This window comes from Siniperca chuatsi, linkage group LG9 (genome assembly GCF_020085105.1).
Source record: "Siniperca chuatsi isolate FFG_IHB_CAS linkage group LG9, ASM2008510v1, whole genome shotgun sequence".
Lineage (NCBI taxonomy): Eukaryota > Metazoa > Chordata > Actinopteri > Centrarchiformes > Sinipercidae > Siniperca > Siniperca chuatsi.
Window position 1 is genome coordinate 30,118,293 of NC_058050.1, and position 27,344 is coordinate 30,145,636.

The 27,344-nt window shown below is 39.7% G+C and overlaps 1 protein-coding gene across 2 annotated transcripts; it reads right to left on the minus strand.

Moving 5' to 3' along the window:
- LOC122881537 (dysbindin-A-like) lies at window positions 1-26,497 on the minus strand. 2 transcript variants are annotated; one of them, XM_044207841.1, is made up of 10 exons: window positions 26,165-26,497; window positions 17,021-17,062; window positions 16,452-16,502; window positions 16,291-16,351; window positions 15,189-15,321; window positions 9,240-9,372; window positions 7,262-7,284; window positions 6,307-6,453; window positions 2,372-2,500; window positions 1-1,724 (listed from the first exon to the last, which is right to left on the minus strand). In XM_044207841.1, exons 1-10 carry the CDS (start codon window positions 26,218-26,220, stop codon window positions 1,465-1,467), a joined length of 1,035 nt encoding a protein of 344 aa, XP_044063776.1. In that variant the 5' UTR covers window positions 26,221-26,497; the 3' UTR covers window positions 1-1,464. The 2 variants fall into 2 exon arrangements, with proteins under 2 accessions (XP_044063776.1, XP_044063775.1); XM_044207840.1 differs by lacking the exon at window positions 26,165-26,497 and adding an exon at window positions 18,820-19,086.
- Window positions 26,498-27,344: the final 847 nt, after the last annotated feature.

Sequence of the window (27,344 nt, forward strand, 5' to 3'; positions counted from 1 at the left end):
TACAGACAGACTGATATTTTTATTGAATGGGTAAGAAGACAAAAATAGACTTGTTAATCTAATTGTCAAACAAAACCTTTGTGCTGATAGTCATGTTTAAATAAAATACAATACAGAAATGTTAAAGGATCTGTCTGGTGTCTTCTTGTCAACAAATCCCATGAAAAGACCAAAACCATCAATGTGTTTGTTTGTCTTTCCTGACTTGCCTACCCTGTCCTAGCCTTGTAACGGGAACAGGGTATTCTACTGTTTACCTGGCATTCGTCACAATGGAGTATAAAATAACTATCCCTATGATAACTTTCCAAAATTGTAAAATCCTGTCTCATAGTATTATAAACAGCTGTGCAGTGTTGTGGTGTCTGATAAGCCTTCAGACTTTATCTATTACTCAAACCAATGTTTTTGTATTTCATCCTCTACATACATGAAAACAATTCAGCCCCTTGCATTATTTTTTAACATGGAGTTGTTTTGTGAAGAGATGAGCAGAGGAATAAGCTATATCAGGCTTTGGATAAACAGAAAATACTTGTTATTAGGATCAATTCATTGTCATTTTCATGAGATTTGTTTACAATAAGAAAAATATAGAATATCACCAGCCTAAAGAATTGTTGACTGCCAGTTTGGAGATCTGTCAGAAGAAGGGAAAGCTGTTGTTCCCTATTTCTTATCTAGATTTGAAGTTGGACAGTACAGCTCGTTTTTTGTTTAGTTTAAGGCTGACCAGTACATCCAGACTGCTCCACTGCAAATGGTGGACAGTGGCACCAGCTGTTCTATCTACAGTATGGGGTCAGTCACTGGATCTGTTTCCCCAGACGGTATTATAGCTGTACTAACTGCTTTTTGCAAATTGGTAAGCACAAAGGGAAAAACAATGTACATCTAAATCTTTAGGACTTTAACAGTCAGCATTTAAATAAGGTAACTTCCTATATACAGTATTTATTACATATAGATTTGAAGTTACTGTAGCTTGTGAATGCAGTGGTGTTATACAGCCAGATTTAGGCTTTAGACAACTAAAATAACTTCTTGACACTATGGCAACTGTCATATTCCCAGTTAGACTAAGATGCTTTATACCAAAGGATATGTGTCAAGCACTATATTTAGATTTGATTTGTCCCTCTGCATGGAGAAGGTTTTCTATCAATGATTATGGACTAAACCATTTAAATTGGGTAAACAGTGAATCAACCATGTCTCAGTTAGCATTACTGACAGATCACACGAAAATTCAGCACTTGTGTTAAAGGCAGGTTTTCATATCAAATTTGAAAAAAAGCTGTTTCTGACATCAGAGGAAATAAGCACTAAAGTGCTGGCTCATGTTGACTGGAGATAGGAGCTGTGTCAAGTCAAAACAGAGGGCACCAGTGGGATGTTTTTGAGGGGTAACAATAGTTTGCATTTACCCAGTATTCAAGGAGATTCAAGGGCCTGGTTGCTAGGTTATCCAGAGGGCAGGTCCCCTGCAGGATCACTCTCATCAGAGCCCCTCATTGTGCCAACATCCTGCAGGCCAACCAATGACATATCTGGTTGAATGTCCTCCTCATCTGACTGCACCAGAGGCTCATCACTCTCCTCACTGGCCACTTCCTCTTCTTGCTCCCATACTGCATCCTGGTTGGATGGTTGGTTGTTTGTGGGAGGGGCTTGGTTCATTTGGCTTCTCAAAGATTCAGAAGAGTAAGATTCAAGGTCTGGACCTGTTAGAGAAGACAAGTCTTATTTCACTGAGTAACAAAAGCTTAATTCTCAGTGGATTAGTATCACCTGGAGACCTAATTTCATTTAGGAGTTCAACCTGTCACATCTGAGTTTTGTTTGGGGCATTCACACGGGAGATAGATCAGCTATAGGCCCATTAATTTCTCCCTGGGAGGTGGGCAGATTTTAACATTTTATTTAATGGTCAGTGATTCTCACTCCTGTCCAGTGAGCATATATGTGATGTTTCTCTCCTGACCCAAGTAATAATTGCAGAACCATTTACCTGCTGTTTTTCATTGCACTAATTGATCCTCCCATAATTTATGGCCCATCTGGATAGAAGTTTTGTATGTTAAATTGACAAAGTTACTGAGTGACTACACAATCAAGCATCTAGTACCTAAAGAGCCAGTGACCAAAACAAGGTAACACTTAAATTCATTAGGTGGCCAGGAACACAAAAACAATGCACGCTGATGTTATTCAATGTCTACGACTTCATAAGCCAGCAAAATGGCGATGGCTGCCCGAATGTGGCCAAAAAAATTATTGATGCAGCTTTAAAAACTTTGACAACATACAAACTAAGCTAATGTAGGTCTAGAATTTTCTACAGGTTGTAAAGTAACTGAGTTGCGGTTACCTGAGGTCAGTGATGATCCTGTACTGATGTCATCGCCAGTGGAGTTCAGGAAGTCATCCAAAGCCTCCTGGTCTGATATGTTAGTTAGTGTCATCTGATCCAGAACACACACATTAGCTTCTGTCGGCTCTACAGACACACACACGCACACTTACTTAATCTTTATATACAATTAACTTTTCTTTAGGTTAATTATAGTCTTGTTTAGTTTTCCTCAGACACTTATAAGCTGTATCAAGCAGATGACAAACATGGCTGCTTCCTTCACCCTGGGTCTGTCCCTATAAGAACATTTAAAGACTTAAGTGCACACCACCAGGTTGTAAACAGGTTTGTACCACATCTGAAAAATGCCAACAAGCAGTACACTTAACAAAATATTAGATGTACACCTATCCTAATAAGTGTTCAGTTTTCAGAGCTAAGTGTATCCCACAATTCATCATGGTCTAATGGACAACACCAGTCCAGTTGTCGGCGTTAATGAGACTACAGGATGATATTATGACCCTCATTCGAAAAATACCAGGAAGAAGTTCGTGACATGTTGAATTCAGCATGAATATGATCAGATGTTCAGATATTGGAGTCATTCTTCCTAATATTGAATTGAATAGAAAAGGGTATTAAGTACAAGACTTCTGGTGATTTGTAACAGCTACGATGAATAAGATAATAGTGACAAACTAGAAAATTGCATTTCTTGCAGAAAATGCGTGTGAATGTTGAAGGCTGAAATAAATTGCAAAGCATTGCTGAAAATGCAGAAATATGAAATGTATTTGCATGAAAAATCTGAAAACTGAAATGTATTGCATTACATTGCTCAAAAACCTGGAAGCTGAAATGTAAAACTGGGAGAATTGGGAGTTGGAAAAGTTGAATAGACACAATGTCCTTAAAGAGCATAACATTTTTTTGTGGCTGAAAGTATGCAGAAGTATTAGTCGACTGAAAAAATAAAGAAAAATAAATTGCAAATCACTGCTGTAAATGCAGAAATGTAAAATTAATTGCCAGAATTGGAAGCTGAACTGCATTTTCGAAAGAAGCTAAGAGTTGAAATACATTGCTAGAAAGCTGGAAGCTAAACTGTAATATTGTCAATGATTTCCACTTCTATTGTAATAAATTGTTGAAAAAAGCACAATATTTTAAAAAGTATAAATGGTAGAAAAAAGTTGAATAGAAGCATAAATGTCCTTAAAGAGCAAGTTTTAACATTTGAATGGTTTCTGTAGCTTCAAATGTGCCTAAAAAGATTATGAAGAAGAATCTCCAGTTGATGGAGTAGCCAGACACCTTACAATAATTACTGATCAGATTATGGACTGACAGAAGTCAGGATGAGGGATTCGTAATATATAACAGGATGTCATCGGCATAAAGACAAATTTTATGGTGACTTTGACTGGATGCCTGAGATATGGTCACATTGCCTAATGGAAGCAGCAAGAAATTCAATTAAGAGTGCAAACAGTAGTGGGGATAATGGGCATCCCTTGTCAAGTGCCTCTTTGTAATTTAAATGGTTTTTATATCAGTCTTTTGGTTGTAACAGATACAGTGGATGAATTGTATAATGTTTTAATCCAAGAAATGAAGTATGGCCGGAATCCAAAGTGCTTAAGGGGGATGAAGAGAAAGGACCATTTGCCCCCTAAACCTAATAACTGGTTGGGCCACCCTTAGCAGCAACAACTGCAATCAAGCGTTTGCGATAACTTGCAATGAGTCTTTTACAGCGCTGTGGAGGAATTTTGGCCCACTCATCTTTGCAGAATTGTTGTAATTCAGCCACATTGGAGGGTTTTCGTGCATGAACTGCCTTTCTAAGGTCATGGCACAGCATCTCAATAGGATTCAGGTCAGGACTTGGCCACTCCAAAGTCTTCATTTTGTTCTTCTTCAGCCATTCAGAGGTGGACTTGCTTCAGCTTGAGGTCATGAACAGATGGCCGGACATTCTCCTTCAGGAGTTTTTGGTAGACAACAGAATTCATGATTCCATTTATCACAGCAAGTCTTCCAGGTCCTGAAGCAGCAAAACAGCCCCAGACCATCACACTACCACCACTATATTTTACTGTTGGTATGATGCTCTTTTTCTGAAATGCGGTGTTACTTTTAAGCCAGATGTAATGGGACACACACCTTCCAAAAAGTTCAACTTTTGTCTCGTCAGTCCACAGAGTATTTTCCCAAAAGTCTTGGGGATCATCAAGACGTTATCTGGCAAAAATGAGACAAGCCTTAATGTTCTTTTTGCTCAGCAGTGGTTTTCATCTTGGAACTCTGCCATGCACGCCATTTTTACAGTGTCAAGAATGTCCAGTTTGCTTAGTTTTTCCAAGTGCTTAAGTTTTTCATCTATTAGTAATACAATGTTATGCTCAGTGTCGGTTAAGTCCAGGGACTGTAACAGTTCTTGACTCTTCTTTTTTCCCAGCCGGTGGACGGCCTTCTGTTCTTGCAGGTGTATATGTCCTAATGTAAATATTCGAGCTAAAGGTGTGTGACTTCACGACTGTATTAACCATTTAACTAGTCATGCTCATTCATGTAGCCTGATGAAGAGAGACAGAAAAGTAGAGAGCAGATTATACACGCGAGAAAAAAAAAAAAGACAGACTACTTTTATTTTCTGTGGACATGATGAGACATGCTGACTTTCAACCACAGATGGTCTTCCTCAGGTAAAAGCGAAGTGTACACACCTGTATTTAAGAGGCAATTCATAGTGAAACGTCACGTCATAATCTCCTAATTAGCCTGAATGAATTATCTGATATTATATATTTTCATTAAGATTAGAGGCTGATTTGGCCACTTTTGTAACGTTTTTGTTTTCATTTGATGAGGAGAGACCTGGGTGTGGTGGGCTCCCACATGATCTGTGGGTGTATGTGATGAGAACTGGATCAAAGTTTATGGACACTGTAACAATTTGACACTCTTTACATTTACTTTTGGACATAACAGACATGGTCCATGCGTATAGGATTTGCTGATTTATTTGGCCAATCATAATATAATATAGGAGACAACAAGCAACTCAAGTTTTTGCTATAGGTATTTTTGTACTCTTACTCAACTAGTTTGATGACTACTTTTACTTCTACTTGAGTGCTTGTTTAAACACAGTAACAGTACTTTTACTTAGTAGAGTAGACTTTGGAGTGGCCTAGTCAAAGTCCTGACCTGAATCCTATTGAGATGCTGTGGCATGACATTAAAAAGGCAGTTCATGCTCGAAAACCCTCCAATGTGGCTGAATTACAACAATTCTGCAAAGATGAGTGGGCCAAAATTCCTCCACAGTGCTGTAAAAGACTCATTGCAAGTTATCGCAAACACTTGATTGCAGTTGTTGCTACTAAGGGTGGCCCAACCAGTTATTAGGTTTAGGGGGCAATCCCTATTTCACACAGGGCCATGTAGGTTTGGATTTTGTTTTCCCTTAATAATAACAACCTTCATTTAAAAACTGCATTTTGTGTTTACTTGTGTTATCTTTGACTAATATTTAAATTTGTTTGATGATCTGAAATGTGACAAACATGCAAAAAAAAAAAAGAAATCAGTGTATATTTCTACTGATTATTTTATTGGCTAATAATTATAATGGTAAATGGACTACATATATAGCACCTTTCTAGTCTTTTGGACTACTCAAAGCGTTTCAACTACATATCACATTCACACAGTGATGGCAGAACTGCTCATCAAAGTACCTAATCATTCACACACCAAAGGCCTCGGGAGCAATTTGGGATTCAGTGTCTTGCCCAAGAACACTTCGACATGTGGGCTGGGGGAAGCTGGGGTGGAACCGCCTCCCTTCCGATTGGTGGATGACCCGCTCTTCCACTAAGCCACAGTCGCCACTAATTATAGCAAGTAAAACTTAAAAGCTTTAAATAATAGTGACTTACCTCTGTGCTGTAGGTATCCAGTGGACAGGTATTGCTTCATGTCTTGGTTAAAGGCTTCTTCATATACTTTCTGTCGTTCTCTCAGTTTCTGTTGCATGGCTTGCTCCAGCTCTGCCACTTTCTGAGCATGCTCAGAATTTAGTTCCACTACAAACAAAAGACATCATTTTTAGAGTACCCTCTAATCTCCATAGTGTTTCACATTATACCATTAACAGCAGTATCGGTGTGTCTGTTGCTGGCATTTTACATGATCAACAGGTTTACCATCATTCAGAACATTAAGCTGCCAATCAATATTCCAGTATCACCAACTTGTGTAGGACATGGGAATGGAATTACACCGACACACTTCATCAACCAGTCAACCTAATTTTATTGATAATAACTACAGGGGAAAATTGTTTTTCACATGGGTGGTGTGGATGTTGGATATTTTGTTCCTAAAATAAATTATTCTAAAAACAAATGTCAAGTGTTTACTTAGGTTCCTTTTGTCTTACATTTTGTCTATACATGTCATGCCATGTATTGCGACAAATATGCAATAATAGAAAAATTACAAAAGAGCCAAATACTTTTTCACAGCACTGTAATAAGGTAGTAATGTATTCAGTATTGTGAAGTAATAGTGCATAGTTGAAGAACTACATATCACATTCACCTCATTCATACACCGATGGCAGAACTGCTCATCAAAGTAACTGTCAACTATCATTCACACACATGTACCGAAGGCACAGCCCTCGGGAGCAATTTGGGGTTCAGTGTCTTGCCCAAGGACACTTCGACATGTGAGCTGGGGGAAGCCGGGATCAAACCGCCGACCTTCTGATTGGTGGACGACCCGCTCTACCACTAAGCCACAGTCGGCCCCTAATATCTTAGTTTTTCCAAGTGTTGTCCAGATGTGTGTTGCACACCAGTGATGCCTGATGACAGTACAGCTGCTCACCTTTCAGCGCCTCCACCTCTTTCCTGTTCCAAGACACACATCAGACAAGTTCCAATTAAAACATAAACATCACCAGACAAGCATTATGTCATTCTATTTCTTTTTTATTATTTTATTGGTGCAATTAAAAGGTGACATAAGTCAAAAACACATCAAGACAGAACAAACCACAGATACATGACATTAATGCAAAATATGATAGTACAGTTTCAATGACACCATGAAGTTTTAAACAGAAGTGGAGAGGCTGTAAATTGCATTTGGCATGTTTATTTGGTGTGTATACAGGTGTGCTATATGTGTATGCCTAATTGTCTGCGTATGTGGTATTTATGAATATGTGGTTGTTAATGTGTGAGAATTAAAAAAAAAAAAGGGGATCGGTGGTTAGGGTTTTCCCAGTTCCTGCCATGAACTGCGACCCGACCTGTGGGAGGATGCCAAGCCATGCAGACTCACCCCTCTTCCCACATTGGGCAGCCCTCAGACTCTGCATAGCTACTCCGCTAGTTTTTCTTTTTTTCCCTTTTTGTAGTTATGATCCAGCATAACCCAAGCTCAGCTCCAGGTTGTTGTGACTGCATCAGAGAGCCAGCTGTTCAACCTCTAGTCTGTACGCATACTCATCATCATCATCATCATCTCGGATGAGGACAATAACCATTGTGTCTTCTGCAAATTTGCCCGTATTCTGACTCAGGAGGTGTATAAGTCCTGAATGGTGCACATGTTGGCAAGATAATCTTTTCTGCAGTCCTAAACTATCTGATGCAGACTATGCTGTTCTTGTCCAGTTTGGTGGCCAATCCAAACCAGACAAAATAAATTTCAGGTGTTTAACAGACAGGTCCCATGGGGTGCAGTCGTCGATGTAGAGCACACATCCCTCTAGGGGAAATTCAGTTTTTTCACTATGTTGTTATTTTACACACACACAGGCCCGAAATACACACATGCATTAATGTATAGAGAAATGGCGCCTCGAGCAGTTAGGGGTTTGATGCCTTGCTCAAGGGCACCTCTGCAATGCCCAGTACACTTCCATCCGTGGTCCATGCTAGACTTTAACAGCCACCCCCCGGTTCCCAAGCCATATCCCTACGGACAGAGCTACAATCGCCCCATAGAGTGGAGGACTTTTGAGATGATGGTGTTGACTGCCGAGTTGAAGCAGATGGGAGAAGTTTGCCAGAAAGCCTTACTACTTGGTTAGGTTTAGGAAAAAACAAAGGCAGAAAGACTATCTGCCAGAAAGCCCTGAAGGCAAACTTCTCAGACATACCAACTTTGGCTCTGCGTGAAAAAACACAGTCCTCTCATTAATTTGAATGAGGCCAGTCGGACAGAGCAGCGGAGGGTGCCAACGTAAAGAGCACTAGCAAAAAACACAGGTTGTGTAAAAAGTAGGTACAATTTTGCCTGAAGTTTTGAAGGCAGCTTTGGTGATGTCCCACCCAAAATTCAATTTTAATAATCCTGCTGTCAATACCCTATTTCATACTGCATAAAAAGAGATGCTCTGATGGTATTTTTCCAAAAAGCATATATAAGCACAGGGCTGGGTATTTTCAAAATCAGTGCCAATACAATAACTGAGATTCAAAAATGGTTTTCTACCATTTTTTATTAAAAAATTAAACAGGTCAAACTTCAATATGTTGGACAATATGCATACTGTATACTGTATGCATACAGTATAAAATTACTAAATTATGACTTGAATAAAGGACATATATGATCCAAGTAGCAACAAACAAAAATCTGACAATCAAACAAAAACAAGCAATTGATGCCAACTTTAAGTACCTGACAATTTTTGACACTGGTTGTAAAGACACAGTTCAATTGGTACTCAGTAATAACAAGCTCTACTCAAGCATCTATTGTACTATCTCACATTTAAAAATGATTAATTGAAAAAAGAAAAAACTCCACCTCATAGGACATCAGTGAATAATAAGTGATATGCATCTCATACCTCTTCTTTTTCTTGTAGACTTCGAGTTGGTTGATATGATGTTTTTTGAATGTCTGCTGTTCACACTGACAACACAGAGTCTCCAGATATGCCAGTCTGCACTCCATCTCCTCAAACTCGCCTTCCAAATGAGCTGGAGACACACACAAATGCACATTAAACAATCACTCAAAAAATATGTGCAATACATAATTATTCGTAGAGATGTATTTAATTATTTTTGGATGATGACCTTTTGACAGAACATGAAAGAAAACCGTCCAAGGTCAGCATTATTTTATTTCCATCTCAAACTATATGCATTCTTGTAGCATTAATGCATGTTACTAACTCGACATCTTCTCTCTCCCGTAGTTGTGCTTTCTCGTCTCTTCCGTCTCTCTTTCTGTCGCTTTCAGCAGGTATTTCTGCCACTATATAAATAAAATTTTATTGAATTGAAAGAGATTTTGTGTTTGTGAAATCACTAGATAAATTGTCTTTATCACCTAGATGGAAAGGACCCTACCAAGTGCTGCTAAAATCAAGAACCTGATCATTCATACATGAACCAGAGTGACTATATTGTCATTATGGGGTATTGTTTGTAGAATTTTGAGGAAAATAATGAATCCATTTTGGAATAAGGCTGTAAAATAAAATGTGTGAAGCACTGTGAATACTTTCCGGATGCACTGTATAGTGATTTCCCTATATTGCCCAGGACAAAAAGCTAAATACGCTAGACTATGTATGATTGAAATAAAAAAACAGTCAGCTTGTAGAAATTAGACTATCACTGTAAAGTTGATTAGCTGAGAAGCCCCCTCCCCGGCCCAGGTAAATGCATACTGTGAGTCAGGAGGAATCGGTGCTATACATGTCCAAATGTTTCTGTGTAGATGCTCCAGCAGCTTAGTGTGTATGATCTGAGCTGCTGAATTAAAATCCCTCTTTTCCTTCGCATGTCTCCTGTAGTGATGCTGTTGTCATCCTGCTCCCTGGCTGTGCAGCTGCTCCCTACAGATTTTATCTCAACTCATGACATCCTTCAGAACTCCTCTGCAACAAACAGTGACTCAAAGAAAGTTCAACAAAAAAAGAGATTAACAAAAACAAAAAATGGACAGCAAAAGATCAATCATGATGAGGGAAATATCAAGTGTTCCACAGTTTTATTGTAAGTTTTGTTTTTGGGCTAATTTCTTTGGGTTTCAAATTATTTTCTTTCACTTTCAATAAATGTTTTTGTTTGATTCTTGGGAGATTTTGTTCAATTATTATGAAACAAATCTAATCCCATAAAAATGTAAGCTCTTTTCTTTGATTCACTGTGTTCACTGTTCGTTAAAATGAGCAGTGGTAGAACTACTCAGATCCTTTACTTAAGTAAAAGTATCAATACTACACTGTGAAAATACTCCACTACAAGTAAAAGTCCTGCATTCAAAACCTTAAGTTAAAGTATGTATTATCAGCAAAATGTACATGAAGTATCAAAAGTAAAAGTACTCATACAGTAAATTGGTCCCTGTCAGTGTTTTACTATTATATATGATGCTGTTGAAATAATATTACTGCTGCATTAATGTGTATGTTGTATTTTACTGCTGCAGATGTTTAATGTTGAACTAATTTTAACTACTTTATATACTGTTGGGTAGGTTAATCAACAGCAATGTATCATATTCTATAAGATCATCATATGTTTGTAGCGTCACTGTCCAGTCTCTACAAAGTCAACTTTTTATGAGCTCAGAAAAACAGCTGTTTAACTTTGTGACGTGCATTTTCCAGATAATCCAAGGGGGTTTATGAATAGTGTATTTAGCTTAAGGAATAGGAGAATTTTCTCAACCCATAATGGAACATTTAATCATTCAGCTTATCACAAACATTCACATTCAAAATTTCCAAATTTATAGATGCATGGTTTTCACTGGACAGGAAGGATATGAAAAACTGCAATCTGCAAAGTATTTAAAGCTGTCAGACAAATGGAGTGCAGTAAAAACTACAATATTTGCCTCTGAGATATAGTGGAGTAGTATATAGTATGTAAGTATAAAGTTGCATAAAATGGAAATACTCAAAGCACAAGTACCTCAAATTTGTACTTAAGTACAGTACTTAGTACGTAAATGTACTTAGTTACATTCCACCACTGAAAATGACAATGAGGGTTATCATTGTCATTTTCAGTGGTACTGCAAGGGATGGGTCAACTTTGCAGCAATGTGTAACTACAATGCATTGGTTACCGGCTAAATGATGGACAAACTTGTACTGATAGGAGCATCTGCACAGCCAGGGAGCAGGGTGGCAACAGCATCACTACAGAGACGTGAGGGAAAAGAGGGATTTCAATTCAGCAGCACAGATCAAACATCACTAAGCTGCTGGAGCATCTACACAGAAACATTTAGACATGTATAGCAATTCCTCCTGACTCACAGTATGCATTTACATGGGGGGGGGCTTTTCAGCTAATCAACTTTACAGTGATAGTCTAATTCCTACAATCTGACTGCAGCGGCTGCATCAGCAAGTGTTTAAATTATGAAGCATGGACACACTGCATAACAAGGCTAATGTTAGCTACATAGTCTAGCGTATTTAGCTTTTTCGTCCTGGGCAATGCGGGGAAATCACTATAGATGGCTCTCAAGCTATAGGCTTTATACTTACATAAATACAGATCTTCGTCATGAGTTGGCGCCTCTGCCAAATGTGCATTTAGAGGGAAAAACTGACTACACTCACCTAACAGCGGGATCTGTGCGCGGCCATGACCGGACAGAATCCTTGAATACAGATGTGACGATAGGCGAGACAAGTGGCCCCCGCCAGCCAATCAGAAGAAAGCTGAGTCCCAAAGCTCAACACTTGCTCAGCAAAGTCTCCAAAGTCAACTTGCTGAGCAAGTGTTGAGCAGTTGCAAGCACATAAGGAGGGTTGAGTTTGCGCTCGTCACAGCCACATGCTTGTGCACATTTGTGCACGCGGAGTTGAAATGCTCCCTTGCGAGGACGCTTTTCCGCTCGCGGATCAGGTTCTGTGCGCTTGCAGAGCAGAAACGCTCTCTCGCGAGGATGGATTTCAGCTCACGGATGTTGTGTGCGCTTGTGTCATGTGCATGCGCCTGGTTTTTATATGCGTGGGTTTTGAGACTAATTAAACGCCATACATGTGGCAATTCATGCATGTTGTGCGTTTTGAAGTGCTCATCATTAAATGCGACTCCTGCGCTCCTTAATATTATTGTCTAATATTTAGATTGACATGCATTTTGAAAAAATCTTCAGTCTTTTTTTCTTTTCAGTTAACAGTGTAACTGAATAATCCAGTGGTTTAAGATCTTGCCATTTCTGTGCCCCTTTCAGATCCAGAGGTTACGAGTTCAAATCCTGCAAAGAGCATGGTAACCAAATTCAGCAAAGTTGTACAGACGGATGCTGAACAAGTCTGTTGCATTTGATAGAATTTTACTTGTAGGTGGCGCTAAAGGATTCGAAAAATTGTTGCTGGAGCAGCAGCTTGCGGAGGCAGCAGCAGTAGCAGCCGCACCTAACAGCTTCCAGCTCTCACACCTTTTCTTTAGGAAATGCACATTCCAGTTATTATACTTATTCTTCTGTACATTTTTTGGATCGCTTCTACTCACATTTTTGTAGATAGACACATCATTCCAATTTTCACATATAAAGCATGTGTGTCATGCGCGCTATTGCTTTTTCTATTAATCAAAAAACTTTGACACGACTGCATATTGTACAAAACTCAGTTGTTTTAGGATTGATTGTAAGATCTTATTGATTACTTTTAAGGCTCTTCATGGCCTGGCTCCAGACTATATTTTAGACCTTGTAATCCCTTATGAACCTTCACGTAGTTTGAGATCTTCGGGCAGGGGTCTCCTGTCTGTTCCTGAGTCCAGGTTGAAAACTAAGGGGGACAGAGCTTTTGCCATCAGGGCCCCGAGGCTCTGGAACAACTTGCCTGAAAATATTTCGTCGTCTGAGTCAGTGTCTTCGTTTAAGTCTCTTCTCAAAAGAACATTTTTATCTGAAAGCATATCCTGATTTTACCTGAACTGGCTGTTTATTTTATTGTTTATTTTATTGCTTTTTGTATTTTATGTATTTTATTTCTTTATATTTTGTCATTCACTGTGGTATTTTATTTCTCTTGTTGTGAAGCACTTTGTACTTTGTTTTTATAAGTGCTCTATAAATAAAGCTTTATTATTAATATTATTATTATTCTTTTTGATATCTGTTACAGTCATTGAGCTATGAATATTTTACTGTAGTCATTTTTTGAATGGCCGTCTAAGGGAGTGTGCATCAAAATCTCAAATACTATACATGCTAAAGTCATCATACTTGGTACACAGAAATTATACATGTTTAAACTTGTGTCTTATTGTTCTCTCATAAATCAAAATTGGCTTAAGCTATTGTAACCAAACTTGTGACACATGTTCGAATGATAAGTCTGAGCTCCGCTGCGCAGTCTTGGGATATTCTGCCACTAGGGGAGGCCACAAATGTGAAAAGTTTATATCTCGTAATTGGCTGCATGGATTCGTACGAAATTCGGTTTGCAAGATCTAGGGTCATGACTCAGTTGATGCATATAATATGGTAATGATTGTCACGTCTGTATAAGTGGGCATGGCTTATAACAACAAATGTAAATTTCTATGGACATTTCACATTCCAAATTTCAAAATATAATTTTTAAAAATCATCCGTATGTACTAAGGAGCTGAAATTGTTTCAGCACATCCACTGATGTGTGACAAAAGTTTGCCGCACTGCAACCTATGGTAAATTCAGAAGTCCGTCACTCTATATTTCTCAAAATATGCAAAATCAATTTATCATTTATATCTCCACAAGTCTTCTTTCAAATGCTACCAAAATTGACAGACATTCTCTAGATGGTAGACATCAAGTATTTCAAATATTGTTCATATCGGTCAAAAGGTGAGTATGCAGTATTATTCAATATCTTGCTGAAATTTGTATTGTATGCACAATATTCGTTTTTGGTTTTTTTGTCCAGTGTTGGATCAAACGTCACCAAAATATTGTGATTTTTTTCTGAATTCTTACCAACAAGTTTAGTTTAACAGACAAAAATATCCTGTCTGGCACATGTGATGTCATTGCCTCAACTTGTGAGAAGGTGTGTGGAAACCATGTCTTTGTAGTGGCGCAGTCAGTAAGTCACCTTTTCTGGGGATACAAAGGTCCAGGATTCGTATCCCCAGGTGGTCAAGTCATACTTAAAAAACAATGTGGCAATTCATGCATGTGATGTTTTTTCAAGTGTTCACTGAGGTCATATCAAGTCAAAGATTGCATTCTCTCACTCTTAAATTATCTTAAACTTGATCTTGCTCCTAAAATTCTCACTCTTCAATGTTACATCAGTCAAATTCATCCTCTTTAACAAAATGTAAGTATGGAAGCAAACAGACTTACACATTTGACACTATGAGCCTCCAAGTGACAGGAGTGCCAAGCAACTGTCGCATAGACAGGTTAACTGAAAACAGAAATTTCAGGAGGGAAGCAGAAAACAGGACTTTTCTAACCTGCTCTAATTCTCACACTTGACACTACTCAAACAAATTTCACATAAGCACGTTCATCAGGGTATAATCTCTCTCATGATATCAAAATTTAGGTGATATTGTTGGTTCATTTGTATATTTTACACAATTTATTGATATATTTTTTATTTCTTGTTTTTTTTTTTATTTAATATTGAACACTTTGGGGTTCCATGTACATCTAAGTACAGGATCTGAATACTTCTTCTAGCACTGTGAAGAATTAATAAAACAATATATGCAGCATATACTGAGGTCCACTACCTGACATTATGGCACCATCTGTTGTTGTTGTTGGTGGTGGTGTTGAGTGGCTTTATTGGATGGGAATGAAACAGACTCCATACCTATGTTAGCAGTGATGGCATCAAGTTCACTGATAAAGGCCGGAAAGCTTTGCAGTTGTTCCTGCAGCTGTGTCAGAACCGTTCTTCTCCTCTCCCAGTGTGCTGAGAGCATCACTATTTCCCCATCTACTGCCTAACAAACATACAGAGGGGTGGAAGTAAGACAGAGCAGAGAGGACAGCTGATGTAAATATAAGCTGCAACAACAAATCACCAGTAACAAACTCACTGTTCACTCATTTACTATTGCAGTTAAACCTCTGTTAGCATAAACATAACCACTTCAATATAATTAAAGTTTATTGCAGTTTGGGCAAATATCTATCTCCAACCTCTCACAAAAGGACTGACACCTCTGCCATGTTGTTTCTGTTGTATAGAAAACAACTGGCACAAGTTCACTATCATTTATTTCAATAGTATGACAATGTGGGTGACACCACTTTTGAAATATTTTGCCTGTTTTAGGACTGCAACTAACAATTATTTTCACTATTAATCTACTCCCTACTTTGTCATTTAATTGATTAATCATTTGGTCAACAAAGTGTAAGTAAAAAGTGCAAATTTCCCTTTGCAATTTTCTCAGGGTCTACTGTGATGTCTTCACATGTCTTGTTTTGTCTGCCCAAGAGTCTAAAGCCCAAAGATATTCAGTTTACAATGATATAAAAAAGAGAAAAGCAATTCTCAAGAACCAGAGAATAGTTATGGTGAATTGCTTATCAAAACTGTTGCAAGTAAAATTTCTGTAGATTGATCAATTAATTAATCATTTCAGCTCTAGCATATTTAAAAACTTGTGCGAATGTGTTTCTCCAAAATATTAAGATTTGATTATAAAACAAAGTTTCGCCATCACTTCACTGTAGCCTATGGAAAGCCAACACTGGTATATGGCAGTGTTCTGTGAACCTTCTGCTACCACAAGAAGTTGTACATTTCTTTGTTTGCTGAAAATATCCACATCTGATATTCAAGCATCCATTAACACCACCAACCCAGAAGACACTTCCTTGTATACTGTTAATCATTAACAGTATCTAAAGAAGTGATATTGTTGCATCACTAACAGAGCAGAACAGAGAAGTACTGATCCTACCTCTGCAGCCTGAGCACAGTCTTTAGTTCTTTTATGGAGCGGAAACCAACTCTCCTCATACCTACAGAAACACATTTTATATACATAAACATCTAATCCCCCTCTATATACATCAAAGCTGTTTGGAAATTGACTGTGTGTGTATGTGTGTTTGCAGAGACCTGCTGAGGATTTCCAGTCCAGCACTAAAATGAGGAAGGCTTTCTTCAAACCTGTACAACAAACAGGAGAAGCACACAATGTTCCTAGAGCAACTGCATGATCAGTAGTGTCACTTAGCAACTAAATAATGTTAATAACTTTTTTGCAGAAATGGTATTCCCCCCCAACTGTGGACAAAGGGTCATTGGTGGCTGTCACAGCTGGTTGACACCAGCAGTGAATGAAGCTGTCAGGCTCAAGGAGGCAGGAATGCAGATGCTGAGGTCGCCAAAACAAAAACTCAGGTGGAGTGCTCTTAACGTTAAATATTGTTTGATTAAACCTTTATTTTGTTGTTTTTAAAATGGTTTTCATTTTGAGGAGTAAATGGTAAAAACAATCCAGTAACTTAAAACTGTAATACCACCCGTTTCCATAAGCAATGATAGAGGGCATGACTCTAAGCTGAATTGTCATTTTTCTTTTGAGTGTTGGCTTAGAATAGAGCACTGTGGAAGGTTTGACATCACTAGTAATATCTTTATATCACAATAACAGACACATGCCCACAGGACAGTTTTCTGCTCACCTGGGTCTCCTCCTGACTTTGGGGTCTCCAAGGGTCTTGAAGCTGGAGGGAGGGAAGGAAGAGAGAGAGAGCGAATAATAAAGAAAAGTTGTCAGTTTAGTAAGGATCCCTCCTCTTCACTTACATTTTACAATCTACATTTTGTCATCATAATTGTATGATTTTCTGTTGTCAATCTATTCTGTACATACAACATCTATTGTCTGTGTATTTCTACATTCAAATTGAGGGTCTGTTGAAGAAAAACCTGTACTGAAGAGATGGTCCTCAATTGAATAAAATAATTACTCTATGAGCCCCAGTTGACGTTTCAAGAATATATGGATTTATTACAAACAGATCTGCTGACAGAGAAGCATTGGGGCAGCATGTACACATGGGCACAGCCAACACAATACTTAACTTTGCATCAAAAAGATACACTTCTTATAGCAGAACAGTGGGTGGTGGTTTACAGGTTACATCATTTAAAGGTGAGACAAAGAAAGCGACGGTCTCTGTTCCAAGTTATCAGTATGAGAAGAACAGAGACTTCTGGGACACTTCTATCTTATAATAGGAACATCTAGTGCCCTATAACCCAAAACAACATAATCACAGGGCCTGAGGCCTCCTTTGTGAAACTATACTTTAGTCGAAGTGTCATAAATTCTGTTACACCCATAAACCCCTTAGTCACTGCCATATTTCTCCCACAGAGTCTAAGGACAGAGGTGTATGCTGTATAGATTGAAAAGCCCCTTGAGGCAAATTGTAATTTGTGATATTGGGCTATATAAAATTGATATGACTTGACTTCATTTAGAACAAATGTATAGTAGCATGAGGGCCTTTGCACACCAAGTTAAAACACACTATATGGCAACGGACTGGTAAACAGACTTTATATAAGCCCCCATTAGAACTTTTACCAAAATTTCTTTACAGTATGCTTCTCATTCAACATCGCACACAGATGGTAATGAGCTACCATGCAAGGCACTGGGCTAATAATCAGGAGCAACTGGAGTTCAATGTGTTGCTCAAAGACACTTGGAAACTTGATATGTAGACTGCATAGGCCCCAGGTAGACTATCGACTTTGTGGAAGCTAATGGTGATCCAAATAAAGAATAAATAAAGAACAAAGGGGGAGCCAGGAATCAAACCACCAACCCTGTGATTGATGAATGACAATGTGCAATGGCAGACTGCGAGGCAGACGGTTCTGGCACCAGCCAGCAACCTGAAACAGGAGCTACTCAGGACCCAGGAAGTTAAGGTACAGTTAAGAGGAAAAATGCAAGAGCTCACATATATAATATACTGTGTTGAAGCCTTTTCTATGGAAGTAATAATATTTTGAGTTTATTTTGTAAATCTGAGAAAAACTTGTGTTGCAAATGAAATGTAGAAATTGAAATGTAAACAGTTAGCCAGTGATCTAGTATAATGCAATTTGATTGGCTGTTAGATTTAGTATGAAAGAAATAGAACCCTGCGAAACAGTCAGAAAAAACTTTGAAGAACTTTGAAGTCCTAAGCTAGTGAGTTAGCTTGTTGCACTCACAACCAAAGTCAAAAGACTGCTCGATATAGTCAAAATTTCAAGTAAATTCAGAAGATTGCTCGACCAAGCAGAAAGACGAGCCGCGTGAGAAGATCGATAAAGAAAAAGACACTCGCGATGACGGCGAGCTAATCGACTGGGCGGATCTGAGGGAAACTTGCTAGCGGCTGCTAACAAAGACAACGGACCAATACGGACGAAAACTACGTCGCAGCAAAAGAATACAGAAAGAAAGCCAGAGGTAGCCTACCTGGAGAGTGAGTCGTCGGCTGAATGAAACTTTCCCTGGAACAGTTCTGATATTTTCTTCATGACTCTATTAGCCATCGTCCAGAAGTGACAGTAAGTGTTCACTGGATATTTCATCTTGAAAGTCATAGAGTTGACATAAATAAATCCTGCACATCAGTGACTCTTTTAAACGAGTGTTTATAAGAAGATTAGAAGCTGTAGACAATATTAAGAATTGTGACAGTTTTGTGTGAAGATTTTAAGGTGACATGACATGGCAGATGAAAGCACAGCTGCGTGTGTTGACCAAAAGAGGGCGCCAAAGCTCACAGAAAAGGCTGTAGAGGAGAAACTACAAGCACTGTTGGCTAGAGCTGCAGCAATGAAAAAGAGAGAAGCAATAGAACAGGAAGAAATTCGCTTGAGAATTAGAAAAGAGCAATTGGATCTTGAAACTAAGCTTGCTGCTTCAGACGCCAAACTGAAGGTGTACGAAGACTTTGAAGATGCTCATGAATCTAAACATGATTTGTCAGAGCTACCTTCAGGACCCAGATATGAACCCTTGATGTATAGACAAGAAAAACACAATGTAGACGATTATGTGCGTCGTGGAGCTGTAAGACATCCCTTACATTCAATCCAAAGCCAGCCACTCAAGTTGGTGCTTCAGACAGAAGAAAATCATCGTCAAGGTTTGATGCTGTCAGCAGCACGCCACATCTTAATCATCATGATCACACTGATTTTTCTACAGATAGCCTGCACGAAGTGTTACAGCGTCAAAACGAAGTCACCGAGATGCTCATTAAACAACAGAGTGTGTCTCAACTCCCACAAAGAGACATATCCACGTTTACAGGAGATCCTCTGACTTACAGATCTTTCATAAGGGCATTCGAGCATGCTATCGACAGTAAAACAGACAGTCATCAGGACCGGCTGTACTACCTCGAACAGTTCACGAGTGGAGAGCCACTTGATCTCATTCAGAGCTGCGAGCACATGAAACCCGAAAGAGCTTATAAAGAAGCTAGAGAACTGCTTGATCGTCACTATGTAGATGAAATGACCATCGCTACAGCTTATATCAAAAAGACTATGGAATGGCCTCAGATAAGGCCAGAAGACAGAAAAGGATTGAATGCGTTTGCTTTGTTCTTGGTTGGATGTTGTAACACAGTGAATGATGTGGACTACATGGACGAAATGAATAATCATACCAACATGAAGTCCATTTTATCCAAACTTCCATTCAAACTGAAAGAAAGATGGAGAAGTTATGCTTATGACATTCAAGAAAGAACAAGAAAAAGAGCCAGATTTCCTGATTTAGTGGAATATGTGTACCGACAAGCAAAGGTTGCCAATGACCCGCTATTTGGAGATATCCTGGACTCCACTTCAAGTAGTCAGAACAGCTCAAAAAAGCAACCAAGCATTAGAAAAAGTGAGTCTAAAAGAAGCAGCTTTGCTGTGAATGTGTCTGCTACCAAAAAAATTGTCAGTAAAAGTCAACCTGAGAAGAAACCTTTTGCAGCCAAGTCAGCAAGTGTTTTTCAAAGTCCCTGTCTTTACTGCCAGAATAACCATGCACTGAATGCGTGCAACAAGATTCGAGAACAGCCTCTGAAAGAAAGAATTCAGTTCTTGAAAACGAACGGCCTTTGTTTTGGGTGTCTGACGGCAGGTCATATGTCCAAGGACTGTAAAAAAAGGGCCTCTTGTCCAGAGTGTTCACTCAAGCACGCAGCTATCTTGCATGTTGTTAAGACAGATGCTTCATGAAAGAACAACAGTGCAGACGACAGGTCACAAAGCACGAGTGAAGTCACAAGTGCTCTCGTGTCTGCAGGGTGCAGAAAAGGTGACCATACTGGGGCCGGGAAAAGTGAGTGTATTCTTCCCATCGTACCTGTGCAGATAAAACACAAGAAAGACACAAAGATAATCAAGAGCTATGCTTTCCTGGATCAGGGAGGTACAGCGACTTTCTGCACTGAAGAATTGGCGAAGAAGCTGAATATGCAGGGCAGAAAGACAGAGTTCCTGCTTTGTACTATAGCGCAAGAACAGAAAGTGAATAGCTATGAACTTACCGATCTGGAGGTGTGTGGCTTAGCCAGATATACCTGCAAAAAAGGCCAACATCCCACAGAAGAAAGATTTGGAGAAGTGGTCTTACCTGAGTCGAGTCCATCTCCCAAAACTTGAAGCAGAAGTTGGTCTGCTCATCAGTGTCAACGCGTACAAAGCCATGGATCCATGGGAGATCATTAATAGCCAGAACGACGGGCCATACGCTGTGAAGACAGCTCTTGGCTGGGACGTCAATGGGCCAATCAGCAGATGCCAAGAGAAGGAATCAGATGATGGCAAAAGTCAAAGTTTCCTTGTCAACCGTATTTCTGTGATAAGTGTTGAAGACATGCTGATGAAGTTATACAAAGCAGATTTTCCAGAAAGAAGATGTGACGACAGACGAGAACACTCGCAACATGACAAACAGTTCATGCATACAGTGACAACATCAGCTCAGCTCGTGGATGGTCACTTCCACATCAAGTTGCCTTTGAAGGATGACAAGGTGAAGATGCCATGCAACCGTGGTATTGCTGAACAGAGGCTTAACTCTTTGAAGATGAAGTTCAGTAGGAATAAAGACTTCTTTCAAGAGTACAAGGCTTTTATGGACAACATACTGGAAAAAGGCTACGCAGTAATGATTCCAGAAGAACAGTTGATTCGCAGTGATGGAAGAGTATGGTTCATTCCACACCATGGGGTTTACCATCCAAAAAAGAGGAAACTCAGAGTCGTCTTTGACTGTGCGGCAACTTACCAAGGTGTGTCGCTAAATGACCAGTTGTTGCAAGGGCCTGACTTAACTAACACCCTCATCGGAGTATTGTTGAGATTCAGACAGGAGCCTGTCGCCATGATGGTAGATATAGAGTCCATGTTTTACCAGGTGTGGATTCCAGACACGGACACGGATATGCTACGCTTTCTCTGGTGGCCAGGTGGTAATCTGAATGTAGAAGCAGAAGTCATTTGCATTAACAAGAACAGCGGAAGATGCAGCATCAAAGAGTACCCCAGAAGCCACACAAACAGTCCTCAAGAATTTCTATGTGGACGACTGTTTGAAGTCAGTAGCCACGGAAGATGAAGCTGTTGCTCTTGTGAGGGAGCTGATGACGTTGTGCGCCAGTGGTGGTTTCCATTTAACCAAGTGGGTCAGCAACAGCAGAGCCCTGCTGGGCTCCATTCCTGACCACAAACGAGCGGCTGAAGTCAAAGATCTCGATCTGGAGCATGATGAGTTACCAGTGGAACGGGCATTAGGCATGCAGTGGTGCACAAGTTCTGACAGCTTCAGGTTCAAAATACTAATATCTACCGGACAAGCCATGCACAAGACGGGGCATTTTATCTGTAGTCAGTTCAGTGTATGACCCAATGGGTTTTTTGGCACCACTCCTACTACCCATCAAGCTCATTTTAAGATATCTCTGTCAAGAGAAGAAAGGTTGGGACGAAGAGATCCACGAAAAAGCATGCCGGACATATATGAAGTGGCTGACAGACTTAGACAAGCTTTCAGAACTCTGCTCAACACTGCTCAAATACACAATTTCTCAGATGCTAGTCAAGACGAATATGGCGTTGTGTCGTATCTCTTGCTAACAAATGACCGGGGTGAGAAACATGTATCATTCTTGATGGGAAAGTCCAGAGTCGCTCCACTCAAACTGATCACGATCCCGAGAATGGAGTTGACAGCAGCAACGGTTGCAGTCAAGATCAATCAGATGTTGAAAGAAGAACTTGAAGTTCCCCTGCTGGAGTCGGTCTTCTGGACGGATAGTACAACAGTACTAAAGTACATAGAAAACGATGCTCTTCGTTTCAAGACATTTGTAGCCAACCATGTCTCTTTCATTAGAGAAGTGACTACATCTTCTCAGTGGAAGTATGTCAACACCTCACAAAACCCAGCAGATCAGGCTTCCAGAGGTTTGAAGATCCAGAGCTTCATGGAAAGTAAGAGCTGGTTTCACGGGCCTAGGTTCCTGCGAAAAGAAGTTGAATGGCCGGAACAACCTGAACAGTGTCCTTACCTGACTGAAGATGATGTTGAGGTAAAGACATCCGCTGCAGCATCGTGCTCAAACTCAAACGAGTGCACAGAATCAGCTTGTTGAGTATTACTCCAGCTGGCATAAGCTAAAAAAGGCGGCAGCTTGGATTTTGCACTTGAAAAGGACATTGCGGCACTTGAGCGAGAAGAGAAAAGAGTTGGAGCAGAACATACAGCAGAATGAGAATGATCCAGAGAAACGCAGATCTATAGTTGAACAGCAAATGGTGATGTACAAAAAAAACCTGGAAAAAAGAATACTTACCGTGGAAGATCTATCCAGAGCTGAAATTGAACTGGTTAAATACAGTCAGAGACAAACTTACACGGAGGAGATACAAGCCTTGCAGTCGGCAGGCTACCGTGTGAAAAAGAACAGTTCTATCTTCAAACTGGATCCATACTTTCAAGAGGATGTGTTGAGATTAGGAGGACGTTTGAACAGATCGGCGATGCCTGAGGATCAGACATCCTGCCATTCTACATAAACAGCACAGAATAGCTCATCTCATTCTCCACCACATCCATCAAGAGTGTGGACATGGAGGTAGGAACCATGTCTTAGCCATATTGCGACAGCGTGCAAAGGCAGGAGAGCAGAAAATGGCGGATCTGCCACAAGACCGTCTGCTCCCCGACAAACCACCCTTCACCAACACGGGTGTAGATTATTTTGGACCTTTCGAGGTCAGAAGAGGATGTGCAAAGGCTAAGCGTTATGGCGTGCTCTTCACATGTTTAACTGTCAGAGCAGTGCATATAGAAGTAGCCCATTCTCTTGACAGTGATTCATGTATTAATGCCATACGGCGTTTTCAAGCCAGAAGAGGTCAAGTGTCAATTATTTGTTCAGACAATGGCACCACCTTTGTCGGCGCTGAAGGAGAGCTGCGTTAGGCATTGGCAGAGCTGGATCAGTCTCGTATCAATGAAGTCATGATGAGAAAGGGTGTACAATGGATTTTTAACCCGCCTGCTGCATCTCACCACGGTGGTATCTGGGAGCGTCAAATCCGTACAGTGAGAAAAGTGCTGAGCTCTGTTGTGAAGCAGCAGCTCTTCGAAGATGAAGGACTACACACTCTCTTATGCGAAGTTGAGAGCATCATCAATGGGAGACCTTTAACCACGAACACAGATCACCCTAATGACCTTGAGCCATTGATGCCGAATCATCTGCTTGCATTGAAAACACAGCCTAGTTTTCCACCTGGTGTGTTCACTAAGGATGATGTCTATGCCCGCCGCCGCTGGAGACAAATACAATACATGGCGGATCTGTTATGGCGAAGGTGGACTCACGAATACCTACCGCTTCTGCAAGAACGGCAAAAATGGCTCGGCTTAAAGAGAAGTTTCAAGGTTGGAGATGTTGTCCTCGTCGCAGATTCTTTCCTGCCAAGAAACTCCTGGATCTTAGGCAGAATCATGAGGGTGATGCCCGACTCCAAAGGCGTTGTCCGAAGTGCTGAAGTTCGGACGAAGACCAGCATCATTCAAAGACCCATATCTAAACTTTGTTTTTGCAGGGAGAAGACTGAAGATAGAAGAGAAAGACTTGAATAGAATAGAAATTACCAGTTGAATAGTCTGTGAGAAGTATTTAGTTGTTAATACTTACCAGTTAATGTTTATCTTTAAATACTTTCCTGTGAAGAAAAGAAGATTCTTGCTAAAAGGAATTGAGAAAGTGTTAAATGTAAGAATGTAAATGACTTCAGTTTAAATTTAAGTTGATAATTAATATGTTAAGGCCTAGTCAATTAGGGACCGGGATATGTTGAAGCCATTTCTATGGAAGTAATAATATTTTGAGTTTTTTTTGTAAATCTGAGAAAAACTTGAAACAAATGAAATGTAGAAATTGGAATGTAAACAGTTAGCCAGTGATCTAGTATAATGCAATTTGATTGGCTGTTAGATTTAGTATGAAAGAAATAGAACCCTGCGAAACAGTCAGAAGCCACTGGACTCTGGAGCAACACAGTTTTTTGACCTACATGGAACTACACAGTTAATTTGTAAGAAAAGTAAAGATCCTAAGTTTTAAATTTTTTATGTTTCGAGATTCATAACTAAACAGTCAAACGAAGAACTTTGGATTCGAGACTTTTATTCACTGACGTTTTGTGTTGAGTACAAAAGAACTTTGAAGTCCTAAGCTAGTGAGTTAGCTTGTTGCACTCACATACTGTAGAAGAAATATTTAACACTAAAATATTTAATAATTTGCCTTAAAACAACAGAAGAAGTAATGCTGATTTACATTTATTACAAACCATTTTCATTTAACAGCAGCTCGGACCGGTAATGTCGTGATCAACAGAGTCATGGAATGCAGATGTATTGCTTGAGTATACTTCAGTGTGAACAGTCTGCTGGTAAAGGCAAACTTAATCATAAATTTAGTATGCAGTACAAACTGAGTATGTAGTGCGCAGAACATTAGTATGCGGTTTCGAACAGAACCTAAGTCTACTAGAATGTGCCTGTGAAGCAACACAGATTTTTCAGGTGAATTTGATTAAATTAAAATGATAAAAAATAAATGAATAAAATAATTGATAGAGAGTAGCTTTTAAAAAGGCACTTCAAGCTAGCTCTATTTCAGTACAATTATGGGTGAATTCACATTGCTGACATAAAAACTGCAAATTGGGATTTTCTTTAAATTCCATGGTTTAATTTGTTTTTAATTGTGGACTTAACGTTACGTTTATGTATTCTGTCACAGTTCTGTACACTGTCCTCTGAGTAGTTAAAGTTTGTTGAAACAAAAACCTCATCACATGATCGTCAGCTGAAATCAATAACTAAGAACAGCTAGGGCCGAGCTAGCTGGGACGTTAACAAACCTAAACTCAACGTAGTTGAAATCACATTGACAATAAATGTAATTAACTAACGCTAACGTTGCCTCTTTAAATTCAGGGAGGGTAACATGACGAGGTGTCCGCCATAAATTAACGTTGAAGCTGTCCATAAAGACAGTAACGTTACAAAGGCAGAACATGGGTTGTAGATAGCTATAGACAGTATAGCTGCCAATCTGATCTCTGCAGTGGAAAATTATAATTGTTCTACGTACATGTTGTTCTACGCAACGCACACATCTAAACTAATCATATAACGTTACCGTAACCTTAATTATATCTGAGGTGGGAGGATTAACACAGCTAGCTAAAGCAGAGATTAACGTTATGCCGGAAAGCAGACCAACCCCGTGGTGAAATCCTGCTGGACGATGTGAAGTCTTTCTCTGAAGTTTTCAAACATGATTCCTCTCAGTTTCGGTTTTGTGATCTTTTCTTTTTGAAGTGTTTTATAAGTTACTGATGCTGCGGCTAGCCAGCTGTAACCAACTTGCTCTATAACCCTACTCGTGCGCCAAGTTGTGTATTTTCTTTTGTCGTGAACCGCAGTCTCCTCCGAGTCTATAGAACCTGGTGACTCCTACTCAGCAGGCTCTGACAGTTAATGCTGTGGTTATAGACGACATAGGGTGGAGTTGTTGTTGTTGTTCTTCTTCTTCTTCTTCTTCTTCTTCTTCTTCTTCTTCTTCTTCTTCGTAATGTTTTATGGGGTTGGCAATCAACGTTATGGTGCATTACCGCCACCAACTGGAATGGAGTGTGGATCGGTATTCTAACTATACCTTCACTAATAATTAACTAAAAGAAAATAAACTGAGATGAATCCAAAAAAATAAAAATAAATAAATAAACTTATATAACTAATCACACATTCTCTTCTCTCAGCATCATATTTTGGACAGTAAATCATAACATGTTCTAAAGTTTCTTCTTGGTCACAGACTGTAAATCCTCCTGTATTATGTTTCCCTATTTTACATAATGTACTGTTTAATCCTGTAATGCAACCGCAAGGGAGCACAAGCCAGTGTCTTCTTGTGCCAGTCCCAAGTCTGGATAAACGCAGAGGGCGTCAGGAAGGGCGTCCGCTTTCCTCTTTCCAGATGACACACCGAGTACCCTCCTACCTGTCTCCCTGATCACATTAGCTGTAGTGGTCTAGTCATCTGGGAGCACTTCCTGACCACCCAGAGTCTGTCTCAGCTCCTCCCTGAAAACTACACGACATTCTTCCTTTTTCAACTTCCACCACTTCGTCCTCTGCTCTGCCTTTGTCCTCTTCATCTTCCTCACCACCAGAGTCATTTTATATACTCTCATGTCACCCTATGTTCCTGCCTCTTCTGGAAGAAAGTGGTCACTACAGCCCTTTCCATCCTCTTTGCAAAGTCTACCACCATCTGTCCTTCTGCGTTCCTGTCCTGAAGACCAAACCTGCCCATCGCATTCTCATCACCTCTGTTCCCTTCACCTACATGCCCATTGAAATCTGCACCAATCACCACTCTCTCACCTCTGGGGATGCTT